The sequence below is a fragment of the Staurois parvus genome, unplaced genomic scaffold (assembly GCF_062004578.1).
Source record: "Staurois parvus isolate SC_StPar_1 unplaced genomic scaffold, SC_StPar_1.0 ptg000662l, whole genome shotgun sequence".
NCBI lineage: Eukaryota > Metazoa > Chordata > Amphibia > Anura > Ranidae > Staurois > Staurois parvus.
In genome coordinates this window covers 572,944-599,734 of record NW_028318458.1, presented here as the reverse complement: position 1 = coordinate 599,734, position 26,791 = coordinate 572,944, and the positions used below count along the sequence as shown (strand labels likewise).

Genomic DNA, 26,791 nt, shown 5'->3' with positions numbered 1-26,791 from the left:
TAAGTTCCACTGTAAATTCCAATATATATGAGATGTGTTTCATCCTGGTTATATTGCACAAACATTATTACCAAGAAAGACCAGTAAACCACTTAACAGAGAACCGTTTTTATTTTGACATGAAGAAGTATATTTCTAATTACCAGTGTCAACATAACAAAATTAAATCCATCTTGATTTAATGTTATATACCAATTAAACATGAAAACTTTCAAGGGAGTGAACACTTTTTATAAGAATCTGATAAAAGCTTCTGCATCCCAGTAGATATGAATAGGACTGCTTGACATGCATTCATGGAACACCTGTGAATACCTTGCAGGCAAAAACGGCCTTTCATGAAGATGTATGCTAAGATACACTCATGAGAACAAAGCCACAGAATGAACTACACCAGGTTAATTTTACATGTCATTTGTTGAAGATTTAAATATACAATTGTGCTAAAAATGTTGCATACCCTTGGAGAATTGGTAATATACAGTATGTACCATTTTTAAAGAAAACATGCGTGAGCAGGCAAAAAGCATTTATTTCTTATGGGATTCATATTCAATGGTAGGTCATAACAGGATGGCACAATCATGAAACAGACATGGCAACAGGTAAACAAATGAAATGACCCCTGTTCAAACGTCTGCATATCCTTTGTTCTTAATACTGTGTATTGCCCCACAATGACAGCGTGCAGTCTTTTGTAAAAGTTGTCCATGAGGCCCCAAATTCTTGCAGCTGGTATAGCTACCCATTTGTCTTTCAGGTCATGCAAAGTGTTGTCTTACATAAACCATACATTTGAGATCTACCCAGAGTGGCTCAATCATATTAAGGCCAGGAAACTGTGATGGCCACTCCAGAACCTTCACCTTTTTCTGCTGTAACCACTGGAGGGTCAACTTGGCCTTGTGCCTAATTAGGGTCATTGTCGTGCTGGAAAGTCCAAGGGCATCCCATGAGCAGCTTTCATGCAGAAGAATGCAAATTATCTGCCAGTATTTTCTGATAACATGCTGCATTTATCTTGCCATCAATTTTCAATTAAGGGCTTCTTTCTGGCAACTCAGCCATGCAGCTCATTTTTTTCAAGTATCATTGTATTGTACTCCTTTAAACAACCATGTCATCTTTTTCCCACAGCAGCCTCTATTTCTCCTGAGGTTACCTGTGGGTTTTTCTTTGTATCCTGAACAATTCTTCTGGCTGCAGTCTTTCTTGATCTACTTGACCTTGGCTTGGTATCAAGAGATCCTTGAATTTTCCACTTCTTAAGTGATTGAACAGTGCTGACTGGCATATTCAAAGCTTTGGATATCTTTTTATATCCTTTTCCATCTTTATAAAAGTTCCATTAGCTTGTTACGCAGGCAGTTCTTTTCTGCTCCTTATGGCTCAGTATCTAGAATTCACCGTGCATTCACGTGAGCTCTAACAAACTCATTGACTATTTATACACAGACACTAATTGCAATTTAAAAAGCCACAGATGAGGGAAATGTACCTTTTTAATTGTCATTTTAACCTATGTGTGTCTGCACCAAGGCCAGACATTCCAGGGTATGTAAACTTTTGATCAGGACCATTTGGGTGATTTCTGTTATCATTATGATTTAAAAAGGAGCCAAATAACTAATTTAGTAGCTTAATAGTGATAATAAATGGCTTGCTATGATCACTATCATTAAATAAAAGACAGTTTTTGGCATAATCAGTCATATTTTCAATATCAATGCTAAAATTTCATGATTTCTGCCAGGGTATGCAAACGTTTGAACACGCCTGTATATAGAATGTGCATTAAAGGATCTAAAATGTTATATTCATGAGAGCATCATGAAAATGTTCCTATGATTATTAGTTATGCAGCGTATGTCCCTGCTGTTAATTATAATGTACTGTGGCTGTCTCTGAATTTTCTCTAAATATAGAGGTCAAACAAAGATTTTTATTCTCTTGATAATACCTTGGTGAGCCAGGTAAATGTCAGGAATGCCATACACACTGAGATATTAGGTATTCCAAATGACTTTCAAAATTCTGGCCATGTGTATATTTATTTTGCTTAGCTCTGGGTCAACTTTATTACCTTAGTATTAATACTTAATATTTAATATATTTCTGATTTTATTTGTTCTATTTTTTTAGTTCCCAGTCTCATTGTGCTGTACATCATGATTCCTATATGTGTCATCATATTTGTATTATTTGCTGTTTGTGGATACAGCGCTCTGGTAAGGTGAGTATAACCCACATGTACAGTATTTATATACACATGGAAATGCAGTGGAAAACTGCATGGTGCTCTTAGGACAGGTTTCTTTTAATGTGCTTACTGATATAATAATCACACCAAAAATGCTTTTTTTTAGGTGACCATTGCAGCATTTTATTTAAAGTATTTAGGTATGGAGCTTTTTAACAATGCCTGGTTGAAACCTACTGTATAGGCAGCACATCTAGCATGTTAATGGTTGTTACTGATTGGAGGCTGATTTTGATCAATGGGATAGTGCATGTTGGTGCACATGACACAGGTTGGAGTTGTACAAGAAGAGGAAAGATATAATTGGGGATATGCTACAAAAACTTAGCCTTAAACTAGTAATACAGTTATTGTTGAGTTAATAGACATACTGGTGCTGCTAAATTTGGTTTGGGTACTTAGGCATCAATGTATTGTACTCTGGGCAGAAAATGGTTGAGTAACAGTATTTAGTGCTGTCAGTTACAGAAAATTTTCAGCTTGCTGATTAAAAACTGTTACAAATAAGATTATTTATTTATTAATTTGTATTTCAGATATACAAAGCAGTGGGATGAAAGTATTCCAAATCCAAACAAGAGCACCATCATTAAAGGTTTACAGAAGACTAAGGCAAGCATTGTGTTCAATTTTAGTATAAGCATGTGGTCTGTTGTTAAAGATTTTGTTGGGTGATCATTAATTATGAATATCAGCTATCATGGAAACCACTCAGTTCCTAGATTCAGCTCAGTCATTCTCTGGATTCCAGCAAAGACCAATTGCTTTTGAAAAGTGCACTTCATTGCTTTAGGCTTTCTTTTTATTTTTTACATGGTGAATCCTTTCTTAGGAAAACAACACTTACTCGCAGGGGCGTGTTTACCACAAAACAAACAAGGTATTTGCCTAGGGCGGCATTTTTTAGGGGGGCAGCACCTCTTCCCAGAAGAAGGGATGAAAGAAGGGATACACGCACTATGGGAACCAAGTGGGTTCCGAGAGAGGCTGCTTGATGGTGTATGTAGAGCCAGACTCTCTTTCCCGGGGATGTCTGGAGCTGTGAAGATGAGTGTCTTTCTCTCTATTGCCGGGGGGGGGGGGATAGTTTAAGGCTTTCCCAGGTGGGGGGCAGGGGTGTGGTTGGTCAATGTCAGGCTCTCTCCGCAGGAGGGGGATGGGGTGGAGTTGGTCGGTGTCCATGCGGGCAGACGATTTTTGTGTTGCCTAGGGCAGCATAAAACATAAATACACCACTGCTTACTCATTGTACTGTTTCTATGGAGATTCTGGGTTGTCATTCCAGGGAGGAAATTGTGATAGGACTACAGAACCGCTCCCCTCCCCGTGTCTCCATAACATGGTGAAAGTGTTCTGTAGTTAGAGAGCTGGGAACAATACTAAATGATAAGTGTCAGCAGAGGTAGAAAGCACAGGAAGTTATCAGCTCACATGATTTGGCAGTATCAGCGGGTATTTTTGCCCCTGTTGAATAGATATAATGGAACACTTTCAACTGTATATTTAAAAGTAATATATCACCTCTCTGTGCTAGGACCAAACAACCCAGACAATAAATAATTTTATTAGAATGCTGCTGTATTTATACACCCCAAATAATGTAGGAATGTATAGTATATACCTAAAATAGCATAACTCCAATACAGCGCATGTAACACTGTAAAACAAAATTAATGACATATCTTCTTTGATCATGAAAGTGTTAAAGCAGAAGTACAGCCAAAGCTCTTTTGCCTGTACTTCTCCTGTGGATCATAGGAGTGCAGTTTGTTCTGCACTCCTGTGACCTGTTTTCAGCTGACAGCGGGCTGAAGTCCACTATCAGCTGATGTCACTCAGCCAGTCCAGGCGGGAGAAAGATCCCGACTTTAATGTTGGGATCCACCCCAGAGTCTGGAACAGCACCTGGCTCATCTTCTCAGCATTTTGCTGAGAGCCTGAGCCAGCTGCAGAGCAGACACTCTACTCACAGCAGCTGTGAGAACTCAGTGATCAGCGGTCATGTGATCACTGAGTTCTGGGGGACAGAAGCAGCATCCACCTAGGTAAGTATGATTTCAGAAAAAAAAAACCTAAACTTCTCTTTTAAATCCATCACTTAGCCAAACACAAAATGTCTACCAAAATAAATAATATAGGAAGCTTGGTATCGGATGAAAACTGTGAGGTGGATATACACAATACATGAAAAGTGATCCAATATAGTGCAGAAATGTCCTTTTAAACCTTCTACGTGGAATCAAAAGTGCAACCCAACACAGTGGGGGTTCTACATGTACAACATAGTGGGGGTCCTACTTGGATATTTAACAGACCAAAATGGAGCAGATAAGAGAAGTACATTGTTAGGATTTACATTCACTTTGGAGTGGATTTAATAAAGGCAAATAGATTATGTACTCTGCAAGGGCAGATGCTCCAGAGCCTAATAAATGAGGGAAAGCTCTGCTGACTTCCATCATCCAATCATGCGCAAGCAAAAAAAATGCTTTTTTATTATTTTTCTCGTATCTGATTGGGTATTCTTTGCAAAGTGAAGCTTCACCTCATTTACTAAGCTCTGGAGCAACTGGCACTTGCAAAGTGCACAGTCTATTTGCCTTTAGTAAATCAAGTGGTATTATACCTCAACATTTGTTAGTTTACCACATTGAGCACAATAAAATAAACATTCCCCCAGCAAACTATTTCTTAAAATTCTTATCCCAGCCCTTGCAGTTTACAACTTTCAGCGCTGGCTCCTGCTCTCTCAGTGCTGTTTCCCTGAATGTCCGGTTCTCAAAGGAAAGAGTTAACAGTGGACAGTGTGATCTCCAGCCAGTCTGTTAGCTCGGAGAAAGGAGGGTGAGATGGAGAAGGGAGTAGCAGGGGAATTCCTTGTCACTCTGGGCAACATGGCTGTGTGTTTCTACTGATGCAGGCAGTGTAGAGAGACACCACCTTAGTCCCTGCTTGTAAGGGTGGCTCCATAGGATGCTGCATAACAAAAAGAAGCTGCATACTCAGTAAGTAATTAAATCAGCTGCTGAAAGTGTTTTAAAACTGAGGGTTTCATGTCACTTTAACCTTCCTGGCGGTATGATTATGTCAGATTTTTGGTGCTGAAAGCGGTACCATTATTTTGCATGGAAATTTGGCGTTTTATATTGTAGGCCTGTAATTCTTAGGAATAACTCACTGAAATCTGTCCGAACAAGAGTCTAGTAAACATCCCGGGTAGGATAAAACTTGAAACACGAAATCATAAATTATAATTTATTAAATAATCATAAAAAATAATAATATAATAATAAATTTAATTCAATAATATAATCAAACTAAAAACACTGAAATCTGAAATATAGCGCCAAGTTCGCACATCGCTGAGCAAAGTCGCAAAATAGTGTCTGATGACGAATTTCCCCCACGAATCATTATCACTCAATTCTGCAAGTAGTTCTGATTTACTATCGCTTTTCTGTAGCTGATCTAAAACCGCTTTTGACCTAAAGGGACGCTTTTTGGGCGCCATGGACGTTTCTCAGTTTCCAGGCAGAAAGAACAGTAAAAATGCAGGCAGGGCGCAGGACAAAGCACTCGGGACAAAATGTATGTGAAATGGTTTGATACAGTAATGTTTTACTATGTGATTTTAGTGAATGTCACTTTTTGTCACTTTCAAATTTCTCGCCGTTCCGTCCCCCGTACGTCCCGAGGCTTGCAGGGGACAGAACCCAGATGACAGATGCCGGCATCCGCCGGATTACATTTCTGGGGCACTGCAGGAGGGACATCGCGGGAGCGCAGGACAAGGTAAGTGACCGAGGGATCGCGGAGCAGCGTCGCATGGTAAGCCCGAGTGTAGCTCGGGATTACCGCTTGTGGTATGGAAACTTTACCCCGAGCTACACTCAGGAATATCACCAGGGAGGTTACGCATTACATGTTCAACTTCTTGTCCTCAGCCTGTGACTAAATAGTGAAGGAGCAGCAGAATACAGATGAGCTCATCCCTCTGCCCTTTCCTCCTGTCAGCAGGTTTTTTGTCATCATTTATTCTACAATCTCTTCTGACTATTACTTAACACTGCCCCTCCCACTCCTTCTCTGCTGTATGAGGAATTACAAGAGGCTGATAGCAAGTCTAATAAAGGTACTAACACTAGTTGCAAAGACTCACACAATAATAATAACAATAATACATTTTTTAAATACTGTACATAACTGCATTTATTGGTGTACATTTATATCTGCCTGGAGTTTAAATTTAATATGAATGGAAGAGGTAAGCTAATTGGTTCATGATTCTCCACAAATCAAGTGGACTGCATTGGATAAGGTGACATGCAAATTTTCTGACCCCCCCCCCCCCAAATAAACAAAGAAAACAAAAAACTGTGTTTGGACTCTCACAAACCAGTTTACGTTGCATGATCTATGGGAGTCAAAGCAGGCGATGAATTCTTGATTCATCAATTGTGCAGTCTGATGTGAATCAGACAAACCACCATGTACCCATTCAAGATTATTGATGACCCATGAAATGTATTTCAAGTTTCATATTTATGTAACCCCCCCCATCCACCAGGTTCATCGTAATTTAGTTTCCTTAGCTCTACCTACTTGAAGGGAAAAAAGCATATTCAAGGTTGTTGACCTGCTTCAACTAAATATAATAACTAACTAAAAATAATAATTATACATTTTATAATTATAATAATAATAATAATAATAAATACCTAATAATTAAAGAAATGTTAAATAAAGAATTAAACATAAATAAATAAAAATACAAATTTATTAAGCTGCATTATTTCACTGAGTACTTTGGTAGATGAACAGCTATTATTTTCAGCTACAGATATGAACATTTGATTCAGATACAGAAACAGATAGCATCCTCATTCTTTTTCATTCACTTATGAGCTCCAAGAGTTTAATATCCGTTTGCTTACCTATAAGGCTCTTCTTGGCTTGGCACCCCATTACCTGTCTGAACTTTTATCAACTTTTCCCTCCCTTGTAACCCCCGCTCCTCAAATTCGGGTCTTTTGTGTGTGTCCCCTACTCACCAACACTCAATGATAGACAGAGCCTTCTCCTGCTATGCTCCAAAATTCTGAAATTCACTTCCAAAGAACATCTCGGAGTCATCTTCTCTAAACTCAATCAAATCAAATCTAAAAACTTTTTTCCTTTAGACAAGTTTTCACATAATTGTCCTTTCTTTCTTTTGTTTTATCCTGTGTATTTCTTGTGTTTTAGTCTCTTGTCTTTGTAAAGCACTTTGAGAAGCTTCCTTTAACCACTTCAAGTACGGACACTTTGACCCCCTTCCTGTCCATGCCAATTTTCAGGTTTCAGTGCTATCACACTTTGAATGACAATTGCGCGGTCATGCAACACTGTACCCATATGTATTTTTTAGCATTTTTTTGAGACAGATAAAACTTTATTTTGGTGGTATTTATTCACCACTGGGATTTTTATTTTTTTGCTATATAAATGAAAAAGTCCAAACATTTCGAAAAAAAAAGTTTTTCTTATAAATTTTAGCAAATAAATAATCTTTCTTCATAAATCTTGGCGAAAATGCATTCATCTATCTTTTTAGTAAAAGAAATAACCCAAATTAGTTTACAACCAAAAATTATAATTTTTCTAAAATTCTTTTACATTTTTATTTGATTTTGTTATATTATTATTTGTTTTTTTTTTAACATACTGTCACCATAGTGACACTGTACTACTTGTGGGGGGTGAAGAAGATTTTTTTTCTTATTTTACACTGATTGCTTTTACACCCATAAAAGATGTAAAAGCAATCATTTCTCCTTCTCTCTGGCTGCATTCTTGCAGCCATTGAGAAATACTGTGATTGGTCACAGCTTGGCACATGGTACAAGGCTTTTGTGAATAGCCTTGTACCATGTGACCTCTGTGATCATTCACAAATTTCACACATAGTAAGCAATGATGTCAGGAAGTGACATCTTGTTTACTACTGTTCCTATGATCACTAATTAGCCAATCAGTAATCACATGATTCGGGACCTCATACAGAGGTCCCGTACAGCGATCGGTGTTCAGACACAGTGGGCACCGGATCGCAGTGACGCACACTCCCAGGGAGCGCGCACAGGCAGTGAATCGAGGGGCCGTTTATAAACGGCCACCAGCTCCTGCACTGCTCCTGTTCGGCCTTTTATGTACATGGGCCGGAAGGGAAGTGGTTTAAGGTGCCACATAAAATAAAGTTTATTATGATTAAGATTTGTTATAATCCTGCAGAAATCAGTATAGCTGAGACTCCTAATATGTAGATTTCATATATGCCCAAGTGCATTATATACTGTATTCTACATGCCTCTGTCTTCTTATAAAAACCCATTGTATGTCTCATACAGAACAGGTTAGTGATGCACCATGTAACATTTCAGAATGGATCGTGTTTGCCTTATGAAGAACATTTGTACGTCGAGCCATGCAACAACATAATGATGTAAGTATAGCTGTTTATTGAAACTGGGAGTGCTTACTCTAGTTACTATGTATTTCCATTTTTTAAATGTAATTCATTTTTGAATTATAACTAAAAGTTTTGAATAGAGTGGAGAGGGGTGAGAACACCTGTCAGGTTTCTATTGCTTTGTCCCCATTAGATTCACCCTCTTTTTTGTGCTGTTATCATTGAATATAAAAGAGAACCTACATTTTGGGTTATCACCAGAACAGCAAAAAGAAAGTCTTCCAATGGGGAAACTAGTTCTGGTGACACTAGTGACAACATGGGATTCCCTCACTTCAGAGGGATTTTTATCTCATTTTCTGTTTGTGTTATGGACAAAATGAAGGGAATTCTCCCTGATTGGGCACAGATGGCAAAACAAATTACCTCCCCCCCCTTACTCTATATTTAAAATGGAAAGAACATTGCCTTTAATTCTACTTTAACGCAATGGTTACCTGTACCAATACTAAATTGTTAAAAGAAAAAAAAACTTACTGTGTGGAGAAAGCACAGAACGAGCCTAAGGGAAATAAATATTCTGTTCCATTCCATATGTAGGCTGCCATGACACACAAAAAAAAGAGTTTAAGTTTTATTTAGAATTGCATGCCGTCTCTGTCAAACAATTTAATACATAAAGGTGTACAACATGTAAGATATGTTACTAATTTACGTTTGTGGTACTTTATAGCCACAAATAACCTACCCTGTAAAATAATTGCTAAGAGAATTCATGGAAAAAGTCGCTTACGAGTGACGGTCCATGCAATCGCCAAGGGTCGGATACGACTGAATGGATAGATAGATAGATAGCCACAAATACTGCTGCATTGTGATCATCCTTTCTTTCCAAAGCTCTTTCAGCACAGGTTAAACATGTTCAAGTTCACATATTAGGTTGCAATAACAAAATTATATTTCTGGTTTTGTCTTGTTTTGTCAAACTCATCTAATCAGAAATATATGCAATTCCATACACATATAATACCAACCAGGGCCAACTCAAAACTCATTTTTTCTTGCATTGCTTTCTGGCAGCTTGGGGCATCTTTGCATTAAAATTCATACATGCATTTTTTTGGCTAACACAGTTCTGCATCCCATGTACATTGACATACACCTGTTGTGGTTTTCTGACATGTAGGTGTTTTGGTTTGCATTGTACATTGTGTATTGGGGTGCCATTCAGTGTCACAGACCTGTGGTAGTGAGCCTTTGTAGACCGGCAACTCTGGGTTCCCCTGGGCGCGGAGTCTAAGCCCCACCCTGCTTCTTCACCAGAGCCCCTGATGGTGGGGATGGACTTGCAGCAAGCTGGAACCAGGTCGTGGCGCCCAGGTACGCCCAGCTGAGGATGCAGAGACCAATCGCGTGAGCAGAGTGTAATCCAGGAGACAACAGGGAACCCGATAGACAAGCCGAGGTCAGGATGGGTGGAGATCAAGCACAGTCAGTGGACGAAGCCGGGGTCAGTACACAGGTAGTCAGATACAGGATACAAGCGTAGTAACAGCCAGGAGCTCAGAGAACTAAGCTGTTGCTCAGGCAAAGTGGCCTAGACTGAGCATGTCTTATATAGACAGGCAAACAAGGAGGCGGGCCTGGAAGTGATAGAAGGGAAGGAAATAAAACCCAGAGAATAGCAGACGATGCCCATGGGTGAGCACAGACAAACCACACATGTGAAAGGAATCAGGAACAGCGCTGCAACAAGGAGGTAAGAACACAAACAAGAACTGCAGGCTAACTTGTGACATTCAGAACTAATTGTCAATGCCTTGGAAAGCACAGATACATTGCAATGTAGTGCATTGAGGTAGCAAAAGCTAAAATATAGATCATAACAGGTTACTGTAAATCCAGCTTTAAGTGCACATTTATACCCCTGCATGGATTTTCTGATGTATCAATGCACGTTGAGGTGTGTTGCCCATTTTCTTTTTAATGGGCCCTCATTTGACCACATGTTGAAAAAAACACCTGAATTATATTTGCTTTGAATGGAATGCAGTGCTTCTGCTCTTCACTACATGCATTACAGTGCTCTGAGGGGCAAATGCATTTGTTTACTCCTTGCTACTGTGTATACACATTGGGGTGTCTTTGTAAATGGATAACAACTCACTGAAATGCAAAGCATACCTGTAATGTCATTGTTACCACTCAGATTTCCTGGTATGGCTGGTCTCAGTGAGGGGGTACTAGGTGGGGTTGTGCACATCCCTACAAGATTTTCTATGGTAGTGCCAGTTGTAGACATTCATTGGGGCAGGTCTCTGGGCAGTATGTTTACAGCTACGCAAAGCCAGAGGACAGGGAACTTAAAGCCTAGGTGCAGCCAAAATTAAAAACAGAAAATGGGACATAACCTACAGTCAATAAGATGTATCCCTTCTGCTGATTCCACTTCTCTTAGGGAAAATCTTCCTCTGTACTGCCCCATTCCCACTCCTACCATTGTAAACATCTGGTGCAGTGGGGTTAATACAACTAATAGGCTGTAACAGGCTTCCATCAAAGTCTAACTATGCCAGCCCTTTTGGCACAACTGCTCTATTGAGCCATACTACAGCTTTGATGGCGGAAACAGAATCAATGAATGGAGGATGGACTGATGATTGATAGCTCCAAACCCCTCCATTCATAGAAGCTTTAACATTGTTTCTATGAATGGAGCAGCTGGGAAGGGTGGGCAGAGTCAGGCTCTCTTGATGAGAGCCTGTGATAGACCATTAGTTATATTAACCACCCTGCACTGGAATATTATAGCAGCGGGGGTGGAGGGGGACAGGATGGAATAAGATTTTCACTAACAGAAAAGGAATCAGCACAAGGGACACATCCAACTAACTGTAAGTTATGTCCCTTGTGCTGTAACATGGTTTCTATGAATGGAGCAGCTGGGAAGGGCGGGCATAGTCAGGCTTTCTTGATGAAAGCCTGTGATAGACCATTAGTTCTATCCACCCCACTGCACTGGAAGATTATAGCAGCAGGGGTGGAGGGGGACAGAATGGAATAAGATTTTCACTACCAGAAAAGGAATCAGCACAAGGGACACATTCAACTAACTGTAAGTTATGTCCATTGTGCTAATTTTTCTGTTTATAATTTTGGCTGCATTTAGGCTTTAACACAGGGCAATGTTGACCAAAAGTTATATGCCAGGTGGACAAATTCACAGATTTAGTGGAGACACAGATTTATGGGTGCGTGGTTTGCAATGTGCATCAATTCAAGCAAATTAGGTTAGAAAAAACACAGAAAGGAAAAGCACATAAAAATGTCCTATTTCTGGTAATGTATAGCAATCATATACCACAGCATCATCATATTTACAATGACTGTGTAAAGTCCACACAGACTACACAATGCAATGGTTTGGACCTGATTATGTGTGGGTGAAGCTGGGAAGTGGTGAAGCAATATAGGAAGAAGCTTCCTGCTGAAGCACAATGTAGCCATGTCTAATTTCAGGTTGATGAGATTTGTGCACTAGATAACTTCTCCATCCCAGGGTGTTCCTCATTATCAAGTTCCAATGTTGGGAAGAATGCATGTATTTAGATCCCAGGGATTATTATTATTATTATTATACAGGATTTATAGAGTAATAATAATTATAATAATAATAATATTAGGGATCTTAGTGTGTGCATGGCACAATCATTATAAAAAAAATCTTTCATGGTGCTTTTGCTTAAGTTTGTTTCTCTAAACTGTTTCCTGAAATTCCCCCATCTTCTGTGTGTTCTACTATTTGTTTCCACAACTGCTGGGTCATGCCCATTCCATCCTACTAATAGATACATACTTGGTAAGGCGAATGATGATACAGCTTCGTCTAGTTCGACCAATATGTGTGTTTTATGTTGCTACAGATTGCCATATCCCTGAGAAACACATCTACATTTTTTGGAATTCATCTAAACTCACATCTGACACCACTAACTACCCATATGGAAGAAAAATATATTTGAAACATATTTTAAAAATATTCTTCCCAAATTTATTGACATATATTTGAAATGCTACAATTTTGGCCATATTAAAAAAAAAAAATTTTTTTATATATATATATATATATATATATTTACTGCATGCTGAAATGCATTTTTATTACAAACTATATGAAAAATATTTTTATATTTTTAAAAGTATATATTCTTTATATATATTCTTCAGATTTTTTTTAACATATAAAAAGATAATTTTAACATATATTTTTACATATATTTTTAAATGCATTCCAAAAATGTTGATTTGTATTTTTAAAGACATACAGTATATTTGAAATGTATTTTAAAAAATATTTTTCATATATTTTGTAATAAAAACGCATTTCAACATACAGTATATATATATTGAATATGGCCAAAATTGTAGCATTTCAAATATATGTCAATATATTTGGGAAGAGTATTTTTAAAATATATTTCAAATATATTTTTCTTCCATGGGGGCATGGAAGAAATTTCCACATCTTTACCACTCTAGCAGTTAGGAACTCTTTGTGCAGTTTAAAATTGAACTGCCTTTTTATCCAGGTTCATCGTGGGGCCATGTGTCTTCTTTAGAGACCTTAGATTAAATAGTTTTCTCTCAATCATACAGTCATTATTTAAAGATTTGTATATTGTGATCATATCCCTTCTTAAGTGCTTCTTATACAGGGGGAATATATTTAATTTTTGTAATTGTTCTGAAGTCTTCCAGCTCCCTTACTAGTTTTGCTGCACTTTCATGGACTCTCCTCAGTTCAGGAACTTCCTTCATGAGGGTTGGTGACTAAAACTGGACTGCATGCTCAAAATGTGGCTAAACCATTTGTAAAGGAGTAGAATTATAGTTGTATCTAGAGATGAGCGAATCGAACTTGGCGAAGTGGAATTCGTTTCGAATATTAGGAAAATTTCGATTCGCGCCGAATCCGAAAAATAGCAGACTTCGGATGCGCGAATCAAAATTTTTCCAAAAATGGCGGCGACATGTGCGGCGACGGAGCGGGGATCTCTGGGAAGGCGCGCAGACAAGGCGCGCTGACCCATTATGCATTCATTCATGACATGTGATCGCATTAGCCAATCAGCAGCCAGCCAGCCAGCACTGTGTAATGGTCGAGCTATAAATTGCGGCCATTTTAGAATTCTCCATTAGCCTCCAGTCATTCAAGAGAGGCAGACCTGTCTGTATTGAGGGAGAGAGTTAGGGCCACAGAATCGTTACTTAGGGACACAGAACCGTTACTTAGGGACACAGAACCGTTACTTAGGGCCACAGAATCGTTACTTAGGGACACAGAACCGTTACTTAGGGCCACAGAATCGTTACTTAGGGACACAGAACCGTTACTTAGGGACACAGAACCGTTACTTAGGGCCACAGAACCGTTACTTAGGGACACAGAACCGTTACTTAGGGACACAGAAACGTTACTTAGGGCCACAGAACCGTTACTTAGGGCCACAGAATCCTTACTTAGGGCCACAGAACCGTTACTTAGGGCCACAGAACCGTTACTTAGGGACACAGAACCGTTACTTAGGGACACACAATCGTTACTTAGGGACACAGAACCGATACTTAAGGACACATAATTGTTACTGAGGGACAGACACAGAATTGTTACTGAGGGACAGACACAGAATTGTTACTGAGGGACACAGAATTGTTACTGAGGGACACAGAATTGTTACTGAGGGACACAGAATTGTTACTCAGGGACAGACACAGAATTGTTACTCAGGGACAGACACAGAATTGTTCCTGAGGGACACAGAATTGTTCCTGAGGGACACAGAATTGTTCCTGAGGGACACAGAATTGTTACTGAGGGACACAGAATTGTTACTCAGGGACAGACAGAGAATAGTTACTCAGGGCAGACACAGAATTGTTACTCAGGGACAGACACAGAATTGTTACTCAGGGACAGACACAGAATTGTTACTCAGGGACAGACACAGAATTGTTACTCAGGGACAGACACAGAATTGTTACTCAGGGACAGATACAGAATTGTTACTGAGGGAAACAGAATTGTTACTGAGGGACACAGAATTGTTACTCAAGGAAACACAGAATTGTTACTCAGGGACAGACACAGAATTGTTACTCAGGGACAGACACAGAATTGTTACTCAGGGACAGACACAGAATTGTTACTGAGGGACACAGAATTGTTACTGAGGGACACAGAATTGTTACTGAGGGACACAGAATTGTTACTGAGGGACACAGAATTGTTACTGAGGGACAGACACAGAATTGTTACTCAGGGACAGACACAGAATTGTTACTCAGGGACAGACACAGAATTGTTACTGAGGGACACAGAATTGTTACTCAGGGACACAGAATTGTTACTGAGGGACACAGAATTGTTACTGAGGGACACAGAATTGTTACTCAGGGACACAGAATTGTTACTGAGGGAGACACAGAATTGTTACTCAGGGACAGACACAGAATTGTTACTCAGGGACAGACACAGAATTGTTACTCAGGGACAGACACAGAATTGTTACTCAGGGACAGACACAGAATTGTTACTGAGGGACACAGAATTGTTACTCAGGGACACAGAATTGTTACTGAGGGACACAGAATTGTTACTGAGGGACACAGAATTGTTACTGAGGGACACAGAATTGTTACTCAGGGACACAGAATTGTTACTCAGGGACAGACACAGAATTGTTACTGAGGGACACAGAATTGTTACTCAGGGACACAGAATTGTTACTCAGGGACACAGAATTGTTACTGAGGGACACAGAATTATTACTCAGGGACACAGAATTGTTACTCAGGGACAGACACAGAATTGTTACTGAGGGACACAGAATTGTTACTCAGGGACACAGAATTGTTACTGAGGGACACAGAATTGTTACTCAGGGACACAGAATTGTTACTCAGGGACAGACACAGAATTGTTACTGAGGGACACAGAATTGTTACTGAGGGACACAGAATTGTTACTCAGGGACACAGAATTGTTACTGAGGGACACAGAATTGTTACTGAGGGACACAGAATTGTTACTGAGGGACACAGAATTATTACTCAGGGATACAGAATTGTTACTCAGGGACAGACACAGAATTGTTACTGAGGGACACAGAATTGTTACTGAGGGACACAGAATTGTTACTGAGGGACACAGAATTGTTACTCAGGGACACAGAATTGTTACTCAGGGACAGACACAGAATTGTTACTGAGGGACACAGAATTGTTACTGAGGGACACAGAATTGTTACTGAGGGACACAGAATTGTTACTCAGGGACACAGAATTGTTACTGAGGGACACAGAATTGTTACTGAGGGACACAGAATTGTTACTCAGGGACAGACACAGAATTGTTACTCAGGGACAGACACAGAATTGTTACTGAGGGACACAGAATTGTTACTGAGGGACACCGAATTGTTACTGAGGGACACAGAATTGTTACTGAGGGACACAGAATTGTTACTCAGGGACAGACACAGAATTGTTACTCAGGGACAGACACAGAATTGTTACTCAGGGACAGACACAGAATTGTTACTCAGGGACAGACACAGAATTGTTACTGAGGGACACAGAATTGTTACTGAGGGACACAGAATTGTTACTCAAGGAAACACAGAATTGTTACTCAGGGACAGACACAGAATTGTTACTCAGGGACTGACACAGAATTGTTACTCAGGGACAGACACAGAATTGTTACTCAGGGACAGACACAGAATTGTTACTGAGGGACACAGAATTGTTACTGAGGGACACAGAATTGTTACTGAGGGACAGACACAGAATTGTTACTCAGGGACAGACACAGAATTGTTACTCAGGGACAGACACAGAATTGTTACTCAGGGACAGACACAGAATTGTTACTCAGGGACAGACACAGAATTGTTACTGAGGGACACAGAATTGTTACTGAGGGACAGAATTGTTACTGAGGGACACCGAATTGTTACTCAGGGACAAAGAATTGTTACTCAGGGACACAGAATTGTTACTCGGGGACAGACACAGAATTGTTACTGAGGGACACAGAATTGTTACTGAGGGACACAGAATTGTTACTGAGGGACACAGAATTGTTACTCAGGGACACAGAATTGTTACTCAGGGACAGACACAGAATTGTTACTTAGGGACAGACACAGAATTGTTACTGAGGGACACAGAATTGTTACTGAGGGACACAGAATTGTTACTGAGGGACACAGAATTGTTACTGAGGGACAGACACAGAATTGTTACTCAGGGACAGACACAGAATTGTTACTCAGGGAAAGACACAGAATTGTTACTGAGGGACACAGAATTGTTACTCAGGGACACATAATTGTTACTGAGTGACACAGAATTGTTACTGAGGGACACAGAATTGTTACTCAGGGACACAGAATTGTTACTCAGGGACAGACACAGAATTGTTACTGAGGGACACAGAATTGTTACTGAGGGACAGACACAGAATTGTTACTCAGGGACAGACACAGAATTGTTCCTGAGGGACACAGAATTGTTCCTGAGGGACACAGAATTGTTCCTGAGGGACACAGAATTGTTACTCAGGGACAGACACAGAATTGTTACTCAGGGACAGACACAGAATTGTTCCTGAGGGACACAGAATTGTTCCTGAGGGACACAGAATTGTTCCTGAGGGACACAGAATTGTTACTGAGGGACACAGAATTGTTACTCAGGGACACAGAATTGTTACTCAGGGACAGACACAGAATTGTTACTGAGGGACACAGAATTGTTACTGAGGGACACAGAATTGTTACTGAGGGACACAGAATTGTTACTCAGGGACACAGAATTGTTACTGAGGGACACAGAATTGTTACTCAGGGACAGACACAGAATTGTTACTCAGGGACAGACACAGAATTGTTACTGAGGGACACAGAATTGTTACTGAGGGACACCGAATTGTTACTGAGGGACACAGAATTGTTACTGAGGGACACAGAATTGTTACTCAGGGACAGACACAGAATTGTTACTCAGGGACAGACACAGAATTGTTACTCAGGGACAGACACAGAATTGTTACTCAGGGACAGACACAGAATTGTTACTGAGGGACACAGAATTGTTACTGAGGGACACAGAATTGTTACTCAAGGAAACACAGAATTGTTACTCAGGGACAGACACAGAATTGTTACTCAGGGACAGACACAGAATTGTTACTCAGGGACTGACACAGAATTGTTACTCAGGGACAGACACAGAATTGTTACTCAGGGACAGACACAGAATTGTTACTGAGGGACACAGAATTGTTACTGAGGGACACAGAATTGTTACTGAGGGACAGACACAGAATTGTTACTCAGGGACAGACACAGAATTGTTACTCAGGGACAGACACAGAATTGTTACTCAGGGACAGACACAGAATTGTTACTCAGGGACAGACACAGAATTGTTACTGAGGGACACAGAATTGTTACTGAGGGACAGAATTGTTACTGAGGGACACCGAATTGTTACTCAGGGACAAAGAATTGTTACTCAGGGACACAGAATTGTTACTCAGGGACACAGAATTGTTACTCGGGGACAGACACAGAATTGTTACTGAGGGACACAGAATTGTTACTGAGGGACACAGAATTGTTACTCAGGGACACAGAATTGTTACTCAGGGACAGACACAGAATTGTTACTTAGGGACAGACACAGAATTGTTACTGAGGGACACAGAATTGTTACTGAGGGACACAGAATTGTTACTGAGGGACACAGAATTGTTACTGAGGGACACAGAATTGTTACTCAGGGACACAGAATTGTTACTGAGGGAGACACAGAATTGTTACTGAGGGAGACACAGAATTGTTACTCAGGGACAGACACAGAATTGTTACTCAGGGACAGACACAGAATTGTTACTCAGGGACAGACACAGAATTGTTACTCAGGGACAGACACAGAATTGTTACTCAGGGACAGACACAGAATTGTTACTGAGGGACACAGAATTGTTACTCAGGGACACAGAATTGTTACTGAGGGACACAGAATTGTTACTGAGGGACACAGAATTGTTACTGAGGGACACAGAATTGTTACTGAGGGACACAGAATTGTTACTCAGGGACAGACACAGAATTGTTACTCAGGGACAGACACAGAATTGTTACTCAGGGACAGACACAGAATTGTTACTCAGGGACAGACACAGAATTGTTACTGAGGGACACAGAATTGTTACTGAGGGACACAGAATTGTTACTCAAGGAAACACAGAATTGTTACTCAGGGACAGACACAGAATTGTTACTCAGGGACAGACACAGAATTGTTACTCAGGGACTGACACAGAATTGTTACTCAGGGACAGACACAGAATTGTTACTCAGGGACAGACACAGAATTGTTACTGAGGGACACAGAATTGTTACTGAGGGACACAGAATTGTTACTGAGGGACAGACACAGAATTGTTACTCAGGGACAGACACAGAATTGTTACTCAGGGACAGACACAGAATTGTTACTCAGGGACAGACACAGAATTGTTACTGAGGGACACAGAATTGTTACTGAGGGACAGAATTGTTACTGAGGGACACCGAATTGTTACTCAGGGACAAAGAATTGTTACTCAGGGACACAGAATTGTTACTCGGGGACAGACACAGAATTGTTACTGAGGGACACAGAATTGTTACTGAGGGACACAGAATTGTTACTGAGGGACACAGAATTGTTACTCAGGGACACAGAATTGTTACTCAGGGACAGACACAGAATTGTTACTTAGGGACAGACACAGAATTGTTACTGAGGGACACAGAATTGTTACTGAGGGACACAGAATTGTTACTGAGGGACACAGAATTGTTACTGAGGGACAGACACAGAATTGTTACTCAGGGACAGACACAGAATTGTTACTCAGGGACAGACACAGAATTGTTACTCAGGGAAAGACACAGAATTGTTACTGAGGGACACAGAATTGTTACTCAGGGACACATAATTGTTACTGAGTGACACAGAATTGTTACTGAGGGACACAGAATTGTTACTCAGGGACACAGAATTGTTACTCAGGGACAGACACAGAATTGTTACTGAGGGACACAGAATTGTTACTGAGGGACAGACACAGAATTGTTACTGAGGGACACAGAATTGTTACTGAGGGACACAGAATTGTTACTCAGGGACACAGAATTGTTACTCAGGGACAGACACATAATTGTTACTGAGGGACACAGAATTGTTACTGAGGGACACAGAATTGTTACTGAGGGACAGACACAGAATTGTTACTGAGGGACACAGAATTGTTACTCAGGGACACAGAATTGTTACTCAGGGACAGACACAGAATTGTTACTGAGGGACACAGAATTGTTACTCAGGGACACAGAATCGTTTAATTAAAGAGTATGTCAGACAACACGCAGAGGAGTGGCAGAGGAGGCAATGTTTTAGGAGCAAGCAGACGTGGCAGCAGAGGAAGGGGTCGAGGCAGCACTAGTCGCAGCCAGAGGCCAGTGCTCCCGGTGTCATCCAGCGGTCGTGTCTCCACCGACAACCCTGCCGTCATCGATTGGTTGGCTCGGTCGTCTTCCTCTTCCCAGGTCACCTCTGACACCTACAGCCAACGGTCGGTGGGTACGTCAGACACAACCGTTAGTTGGCATGGCCCGGGAGCAAGCCCACTGAAATCACGTGTCCTCTACCTGCCCCTGTCCTTTGGTGTTCCCTCACCAAGCGAAGTATCGCATGCTGTGGGCTCAGCCCCACTGTACAGTGAGGAAGAGCTAACAGAGGGCGGTCAGGAACGGGGGGAGACATCCGCCTCTTCAGCAGCCAGGCGAAGAAGTACTGGCGAGGAGAGTGGCTCGGTAGCCGGTCTAGAGACAGGTCTGTCTCCTGACCCACACGCAGCCGAGGGGGCTAGTAGTGAGGCGGAGACCCTAATTGATGATGATGAGGCTGATCGCACTTGGCAGCCTCGTCATCATCAGGCTATTGCTTCCGCATCATCAGGAGAAGAGGGTGCCAGCTTGGCAGCGAGCAAAACAGTCGGTGGGTTGCCCAGGAGGCAGCAGGGTCGCAGCAGTGTCAGTGGAGGCAAACGGCCACGGAGTAGAGCACCAGCTCCACTGCAGCCTACCACCACGGCCAGTAGTGGTGCCGGTGTGCACGGAGGAAGTAGCAGTCAGCCAGTGAGGAGTAGCGGGGGCAAAGTTTCCTACTCGGCTGTGTGGCAATTTTTCGTCAAGCCGCCCGAGGAAGTAAACGTAGCCGTATGTCGACTATGTGGCCAGAAAGTCAAGCGTGGCCAGGGGGCCCATGTTGGGACTACAGCGTTGCGTCAGCATATGCAGCGTCGCCATTTGGTGGCCTGGGAAAACCGTGATAAAGATACGGCGGTTCTGCCTGCCCCAGCCCCCGCTCCATCACCCGCTCCGTTACCTGCTCCGTCACCCGACGTCAATCGCCCTCTATCAGCCAGTCAAGGCTCCAACACCTCTGCTGAGGGGAGTGTCGCTCGTTGGCATCTTCCGCTCGTTCAGATGCTCCTTCTCCTGCTACTCCTCTTCACGGATTCCGTCAGCAGTCTTTCTTGGAATCCGTTTCCAAGAGACAACAGTTTGCGAGCACGCACCCGACGGTGCAAAAGCTGAACGTCCTCCTGTCCAAGTTGCTGGTGCTGCAGTCCCTCCCTTTCCAAGTGGTGGACTCAGCACCTTTCCGAGAAATAATGGCTTGTGCCGCGCCGCGGTGGAGAGTGCCAAGCCGTCATTTCTTCGCCAAAAAGGCAGTGCCAGCCCTGCATTCACATGTAGAAGAGATGGTGGGCCAGTCTTTGAGCATGTCGGTCTCTGCCAAAGTGCACGGCAGCGCCGACGTGTGGAGCTGTAACTACGGTCAGGGACAGTACATGTCATTTACGGCCCACTGGGTGAACGTGGTGCCGGCACAGCCGCACCAGCAACTTGGACAGGTCACGCCGCTTTTGCCTCCACGTTTGCACGTCCTTGGTCCACAAAAGATGTCCGCCTCTACCACCTCTTCTTCCGCCGTGTACTCAGCCGCCACCCCCGTGCCAAGTCCCATTACCCGACCGGCATATCACATGTGCAGGGCGCAACGGTGTCACGCTGTGCTGCACCTGGTATGCCTTGGCGAACGTAGTCACACAGGGGAGGAACTTCTGAGTGTAATGAACAGAGAAATCGACAGATGGCTGTCTCCGCGCAAACTGAAAATCGGAACCATGTTGACCGACAACGGAAAGAACATGGTGTCTGCTCTGCGTCAAGGAAGGTTGTGCGATGCGCCATGCATGGCTCACGTGTTCAATCTGGTTGTCAAGCGGTTCCTAAAATCCACCATCCCACTGCAAGACATCCTTAAAATGTCACGTAAACTTTGCATGCATTTCAGCCATTCCTACACCGCAAAGCACACCCTCCTTGAGCTGCAGCGGCAGAACGGAATTCCACATCATCGCCTGATCTGCGACGTTGCAACAAGGTGGAATTCAACCCTACACATGTTAGACCGCCTTTACGAGCAGCGAAAGGCCATCACCGATTTCCTGATGTTACAAGCGGATAAAGGTACTCCCCTGTGTAACTTCGATGTCAGCCATTGGCAGCTCATGCGTGACACCTGCCGCTTGCTCAGGCCCTTTGAGGAGGCCACGCTATTCGTGAGTCGGCAGGACTATGGGATGAACGACGTCATTCCTCCTGGAACAAATGCTGTTAACAATGGCTGGTCAGGGTGCGGTAGACGTGGCGCACAGATCTCAACGCCACATGACCCCTGTGGGGGCAGGACAGGAAGAAGAGGAGGAGGTAGAGGAGGACATTTGTGCTCAGGAATTATTGAGTGAAATGGGTGGTTTTTCCACTCAGCGGACAGGAGTGGAGGAGCAGGAGCATCTGGTAGAGGAGGAGGAGGAGGAGACAGAGGACCCAGACGCACCGTGGCAGTATGCTGTGGAGATGGAGGCAGGGAGTCCCTCTCATTCCTTGGCACAAATGGCCCATAGCATGCTCGGTTGCTTGCGTAGCGACAGCCGAATAATAACCATCAGACAGAGGGATGACTTTTGGCTGTCCACCTTGTTGGACCCTCGCTACCGTTCAAAAATGGTGGCCTTTTTCACACCTGCTGAGAGGGAGGCCAAAATAAAGTACTATAAAAACCACCTATGTAGTCAGTTGGTCTCTGCCTTTCTGCGCCAACGTCCATCCTCAGACACTGTGGGCCCTGTGCGCTCGCGTTCCGCTGCCATGGCAGCAGGGGAGGGGTGGGGTGGTAGGAGCAGTGGCAGCTCCACCAGCAGCGGCTGCCTCAGTCTGAAGTCGATGATGAGTAGCTTTCTTCACCAGCGCAGTGAGGAAACTACTAACCAGCCGCAGCAGCAGCAGCATCAGGTGGACCTGGAGCAGGACCTCAAACAACAGGCTTGGGCCTACTTGAACAGCACCCTGCCAACCGAGGTAGACAATCCCCTTGACTACTGGGCAACGAAACTTGACCTTTGGCCCCAACTAGCTGAATTTGCCCTTGAAAGGCTGTCATGCCCGGCCAGTAGCGTGGCATCGGAGCGCGTGTTTAGTGCGGCAGGAGGCATTGTAACTCCGCGGAGGACACGACTGTCCACCCAAAGTGTGGAGAGACTCACGTTTGTGAAAATGAATCAGGCGTGGATTAGTCTGGATTTCAAACCACCAGTTCCTGACACAACTGACTAAATCCGCCATGAATAATGCCCCAAACATGTGCCACTTTCAGGTCTCCTCACACTGCTGGTGTGTTCCATTTTGTCATAGGGTGCTGGCAGATTACAGGCCTCCCATTGCTGCTGCCAGACCCGTAATCTGCCATGGGCCCCCGTACCGCCTCCTCATGCTGCTGCCATGTCCAGAGTCTCTCATGGGTCCCTGTACGGCCTCCCATTGCTGCTGTCTCCATCGCCACACTCTGCCATGTGCCACTTTAAGGTCTCCTCACACTGCTGGTGGGTTCCATTTTGTCATAGGGTGCTGGCAGATTACGGGCCTCCCATTGCTGCTGCCAGGCCCGTAATCTGCCATGGGCCCCCGTACCGACTCCTCATGCTGCTGCCAGGTCCAGAGTGTCTCATGGGTCCCTGTACGTCCTCCCATTGCTGCTGTCTCCATCGCCACACTCTGCCATGTGCCACTTTCAGGTCTCCTCACACTGCTGGTGGGTTCCATTTTGTCATAGGGTGCTGGCAGATTACGGGCCTCCCATTGCTGCTGCCAGGCCCGTAATCTGCCATGGGCCCCTGTACCGCCTCCTCATGCTGCTGCCAGGTCCAGAGTGTCTCATGGGTCCCTGTACGGCCTCCCATTGCTGCTGTCTCCATCGCCACACTCTGCCATGTGCCACTTTCAGGTCTCCTCACACTGCTGGTGGGTTCCATTTTTGTCATAAGGTGCTGTATGGCCTCCCATTGCTGCTGCCTCCACCGCCACACTGTGGCTCCACACTCTGGTTTTGGCCCCGTGACTGCCCAAATGAGTGAAGTGTGCGGTGATTCTAAGATCGACGGCACTCATCTGCATATCATACTGACTGACAGTATTATTTCTCTTCCCCAGCAGACTCCAAGGGCATTTAAATTAAAGGTACCGTGTTCTGCACTAATATAAAGGCTCTCTGAAGCCTAGAAACACCCTTTTATAAGTTAAATTCGCAGCGAATATATTCGACTCGAATCAAATTTATTCCTCGAATTCGCCGAATCAGCCGAATCGAATTTTTGAATACTTCGCTCATCTCTAGTTGTATCCTTTTGAGTAAATACCTTTTTTTTAATGCATATTAGTCTGCTAGGATAGTCTGTGATCTTCAAGAACCCCCAGGGGTTCTGCTCTAGCGAGTAACTTGCATGCATATGTTTAGCTTCCAAAGTGCATTACTTGACTTTTTCAATGTTAATGCTGATTTGACATATACAGTAGCTGCCCATCCCTATAATTTACCAAGGTATTCTTGTAAATTTGTTACTGTTTATCCTGTTGTAACGTTATTGGCCTGCTTAGCTTTGCCTCATTAGCAAACATTGAGTTTGAACCATTTCTTGCAACCTCTATATTGTTTATGAACAAGTTAAACAGAATTGGTCCCAGGATAAAGCCAATTCCAGGGCAGAGAAATGTATTTTCCCTGCAGAAGAAGCACTTAGGAAAACTCTCAGGATGTACATTGTCATCATATTTGATCCTGTCAGACTCCATGAGGTATGTAAATATTCAACACCTACAGCAAGGGAATTACACATACCACAGAGCAAAGAGCACCAAGTTCTGACAGCTTATTGGAGGAAAGGAACACCCCCCTCTACACAGTTTTGGAGGCTCATAGAAAAATACAAAGAGCTAAGACTACGAGTCACCTACTGTGTGCTGGAGGTGGGTGGACTGTCTCCTGGTAGACTGTCATGATAAAGAAAAAATAGTAAACTTGGCTGTTGTGACGTGTTTTTGTCCTACATTCTTGTTTCCCTGTCCTTTAATTTACAGAAAATATGATTACCCTGGGATCGCTGTTGCCTAAATCCTTATCCATTACGTTCATATCTGCAGTCAGTTCTGTGTTGTTTGAAATTCATAGGTCCAGCAGAGCATTATTTCTAGTTGAAGTCCAGCAATATGTTAAAAAAAGAGGAGCCTTAGCTGATTGTGCACGTCCATCTGCCCAATCATCTACAAAATAATTGAAATCCCCCATGATTACATAACATTGCCCTGCCTCCCCTCCATGTCCAACTTTAATATGTCTACCCAGTCCATTACTTGTTGAACCTGGCACTTTGTACAGTAATAAATCATTATGCTGGAATAATGTTGTTGCAAATTATATTCATCTTCCTGATTATAGAATTCCCAATTTCACTAACTGATATATTTTTTCAATTTTGATATCAGTAACTGCATTGCTCTTATGTTTTAAAAAAGTGTAACATTGCACTGGTGGATCTGTGAAATTTTGCAAATGTAAAAAATTTCAGATAAATAAAAATACTGAAATTAATAAAAATCTTGAAATATTTCAAACAACACCAGACTCTTTTTTTCATAATTGTTACAAATATGACTACTTTTGCTTAACTCGTGTTAAACAATAATATGACTATTTAGGCCTCATTCACACAGACTAAATTAAATGAGTGAAAAATAGAATAGACAGCATATTGCTGTAGCTAGGATGACATGTGATTGGTGACAGGTGGCTGCAGCTAGACATGTGCGGATCATTTCATTCCGAATTGAAATTCAGATTGCAAAATGAAGAAACAAAATTTGATCTAAAATTTGATTCAGATTAGAAAATGAAACCAAATTTGAAAACCACAAAAGAATTAAATTGAATAGAAATAAAATGAATAGAATAGAGTAAAACAGAACAGAATATAATTAAAAAACAGATTAAAATAGAATACAATGGATAATAAAGGAACAGAATCGAAAATAATTGAATTGAAAATGACATAATAGAATAGAAAATAATTGAGTAAAACAGAATCAAATACAATAGAAAATAATTGAGTAAAACAGAATCAAATACAATAGAATAGAATCAAATAGAATAGAAGAATAAAAGAAAATAGAATGGAAAATAAGAGAATAGAAAAGAAAAGAATATAATAGAAATTAATAGAGTAAAATGGAACAGATAAGAAAATTAAATAAAAGGATAGAATAAAATAGAATAGAAAAGAATAGAGTAAAACAGAACAGAATAGAAAATAAAAGAATAAAATAAAAAGAATAGAATAGAAATTAGGGAAATAGAAAAGAATAGAATAGATTAGAATAGAATAGAAAAGGATAAATTAGAAAAGAATAGAATAGAAAAAAAACAATAGAACAGCCGTCTTCTGAAATGCAACTTTCAAAAAGAATAAATTCAAATTCAAATAAAATAGAGTAGAATAGAATAGAAAAGTATAGAAAATAAAAGAATAGAATAGAAAAACAATAGAATAGAATGAATAGAACTGTCTT

General features: G+C 41.9%; 1 protein-coding gene across 1 annotated transcript in view; it reads left to right on the top strand.

Annotated features, from left to right (window-relative positions):
- The window catches only part of LOC149448215 (uncharacterized), a gene marked incomplete at its 5' end in the record, with an annotated part of 115,670 nt that overhangs the window by 87,364 nt on the left and 1,515 nt on the right, over positions 1-26,791 (top strand). Inside the window, 3 exons of the mRNA XM_089651738.1 lie at positions 2,143-2,233; positions 2,797-2,872; positions 8,647-8,741. Of these exons, the coding sequence (XP_089507864.1) occupies positions 2,143-2,233; positions 2,797-2,872; positions 8,647-8,741 (262 nt within the window). The remainder of the gene's footprint in view (positions 1-2,142; positions 2,234-2,796; positions 2,873-8,646; positions 8,742-26,791) is intronic.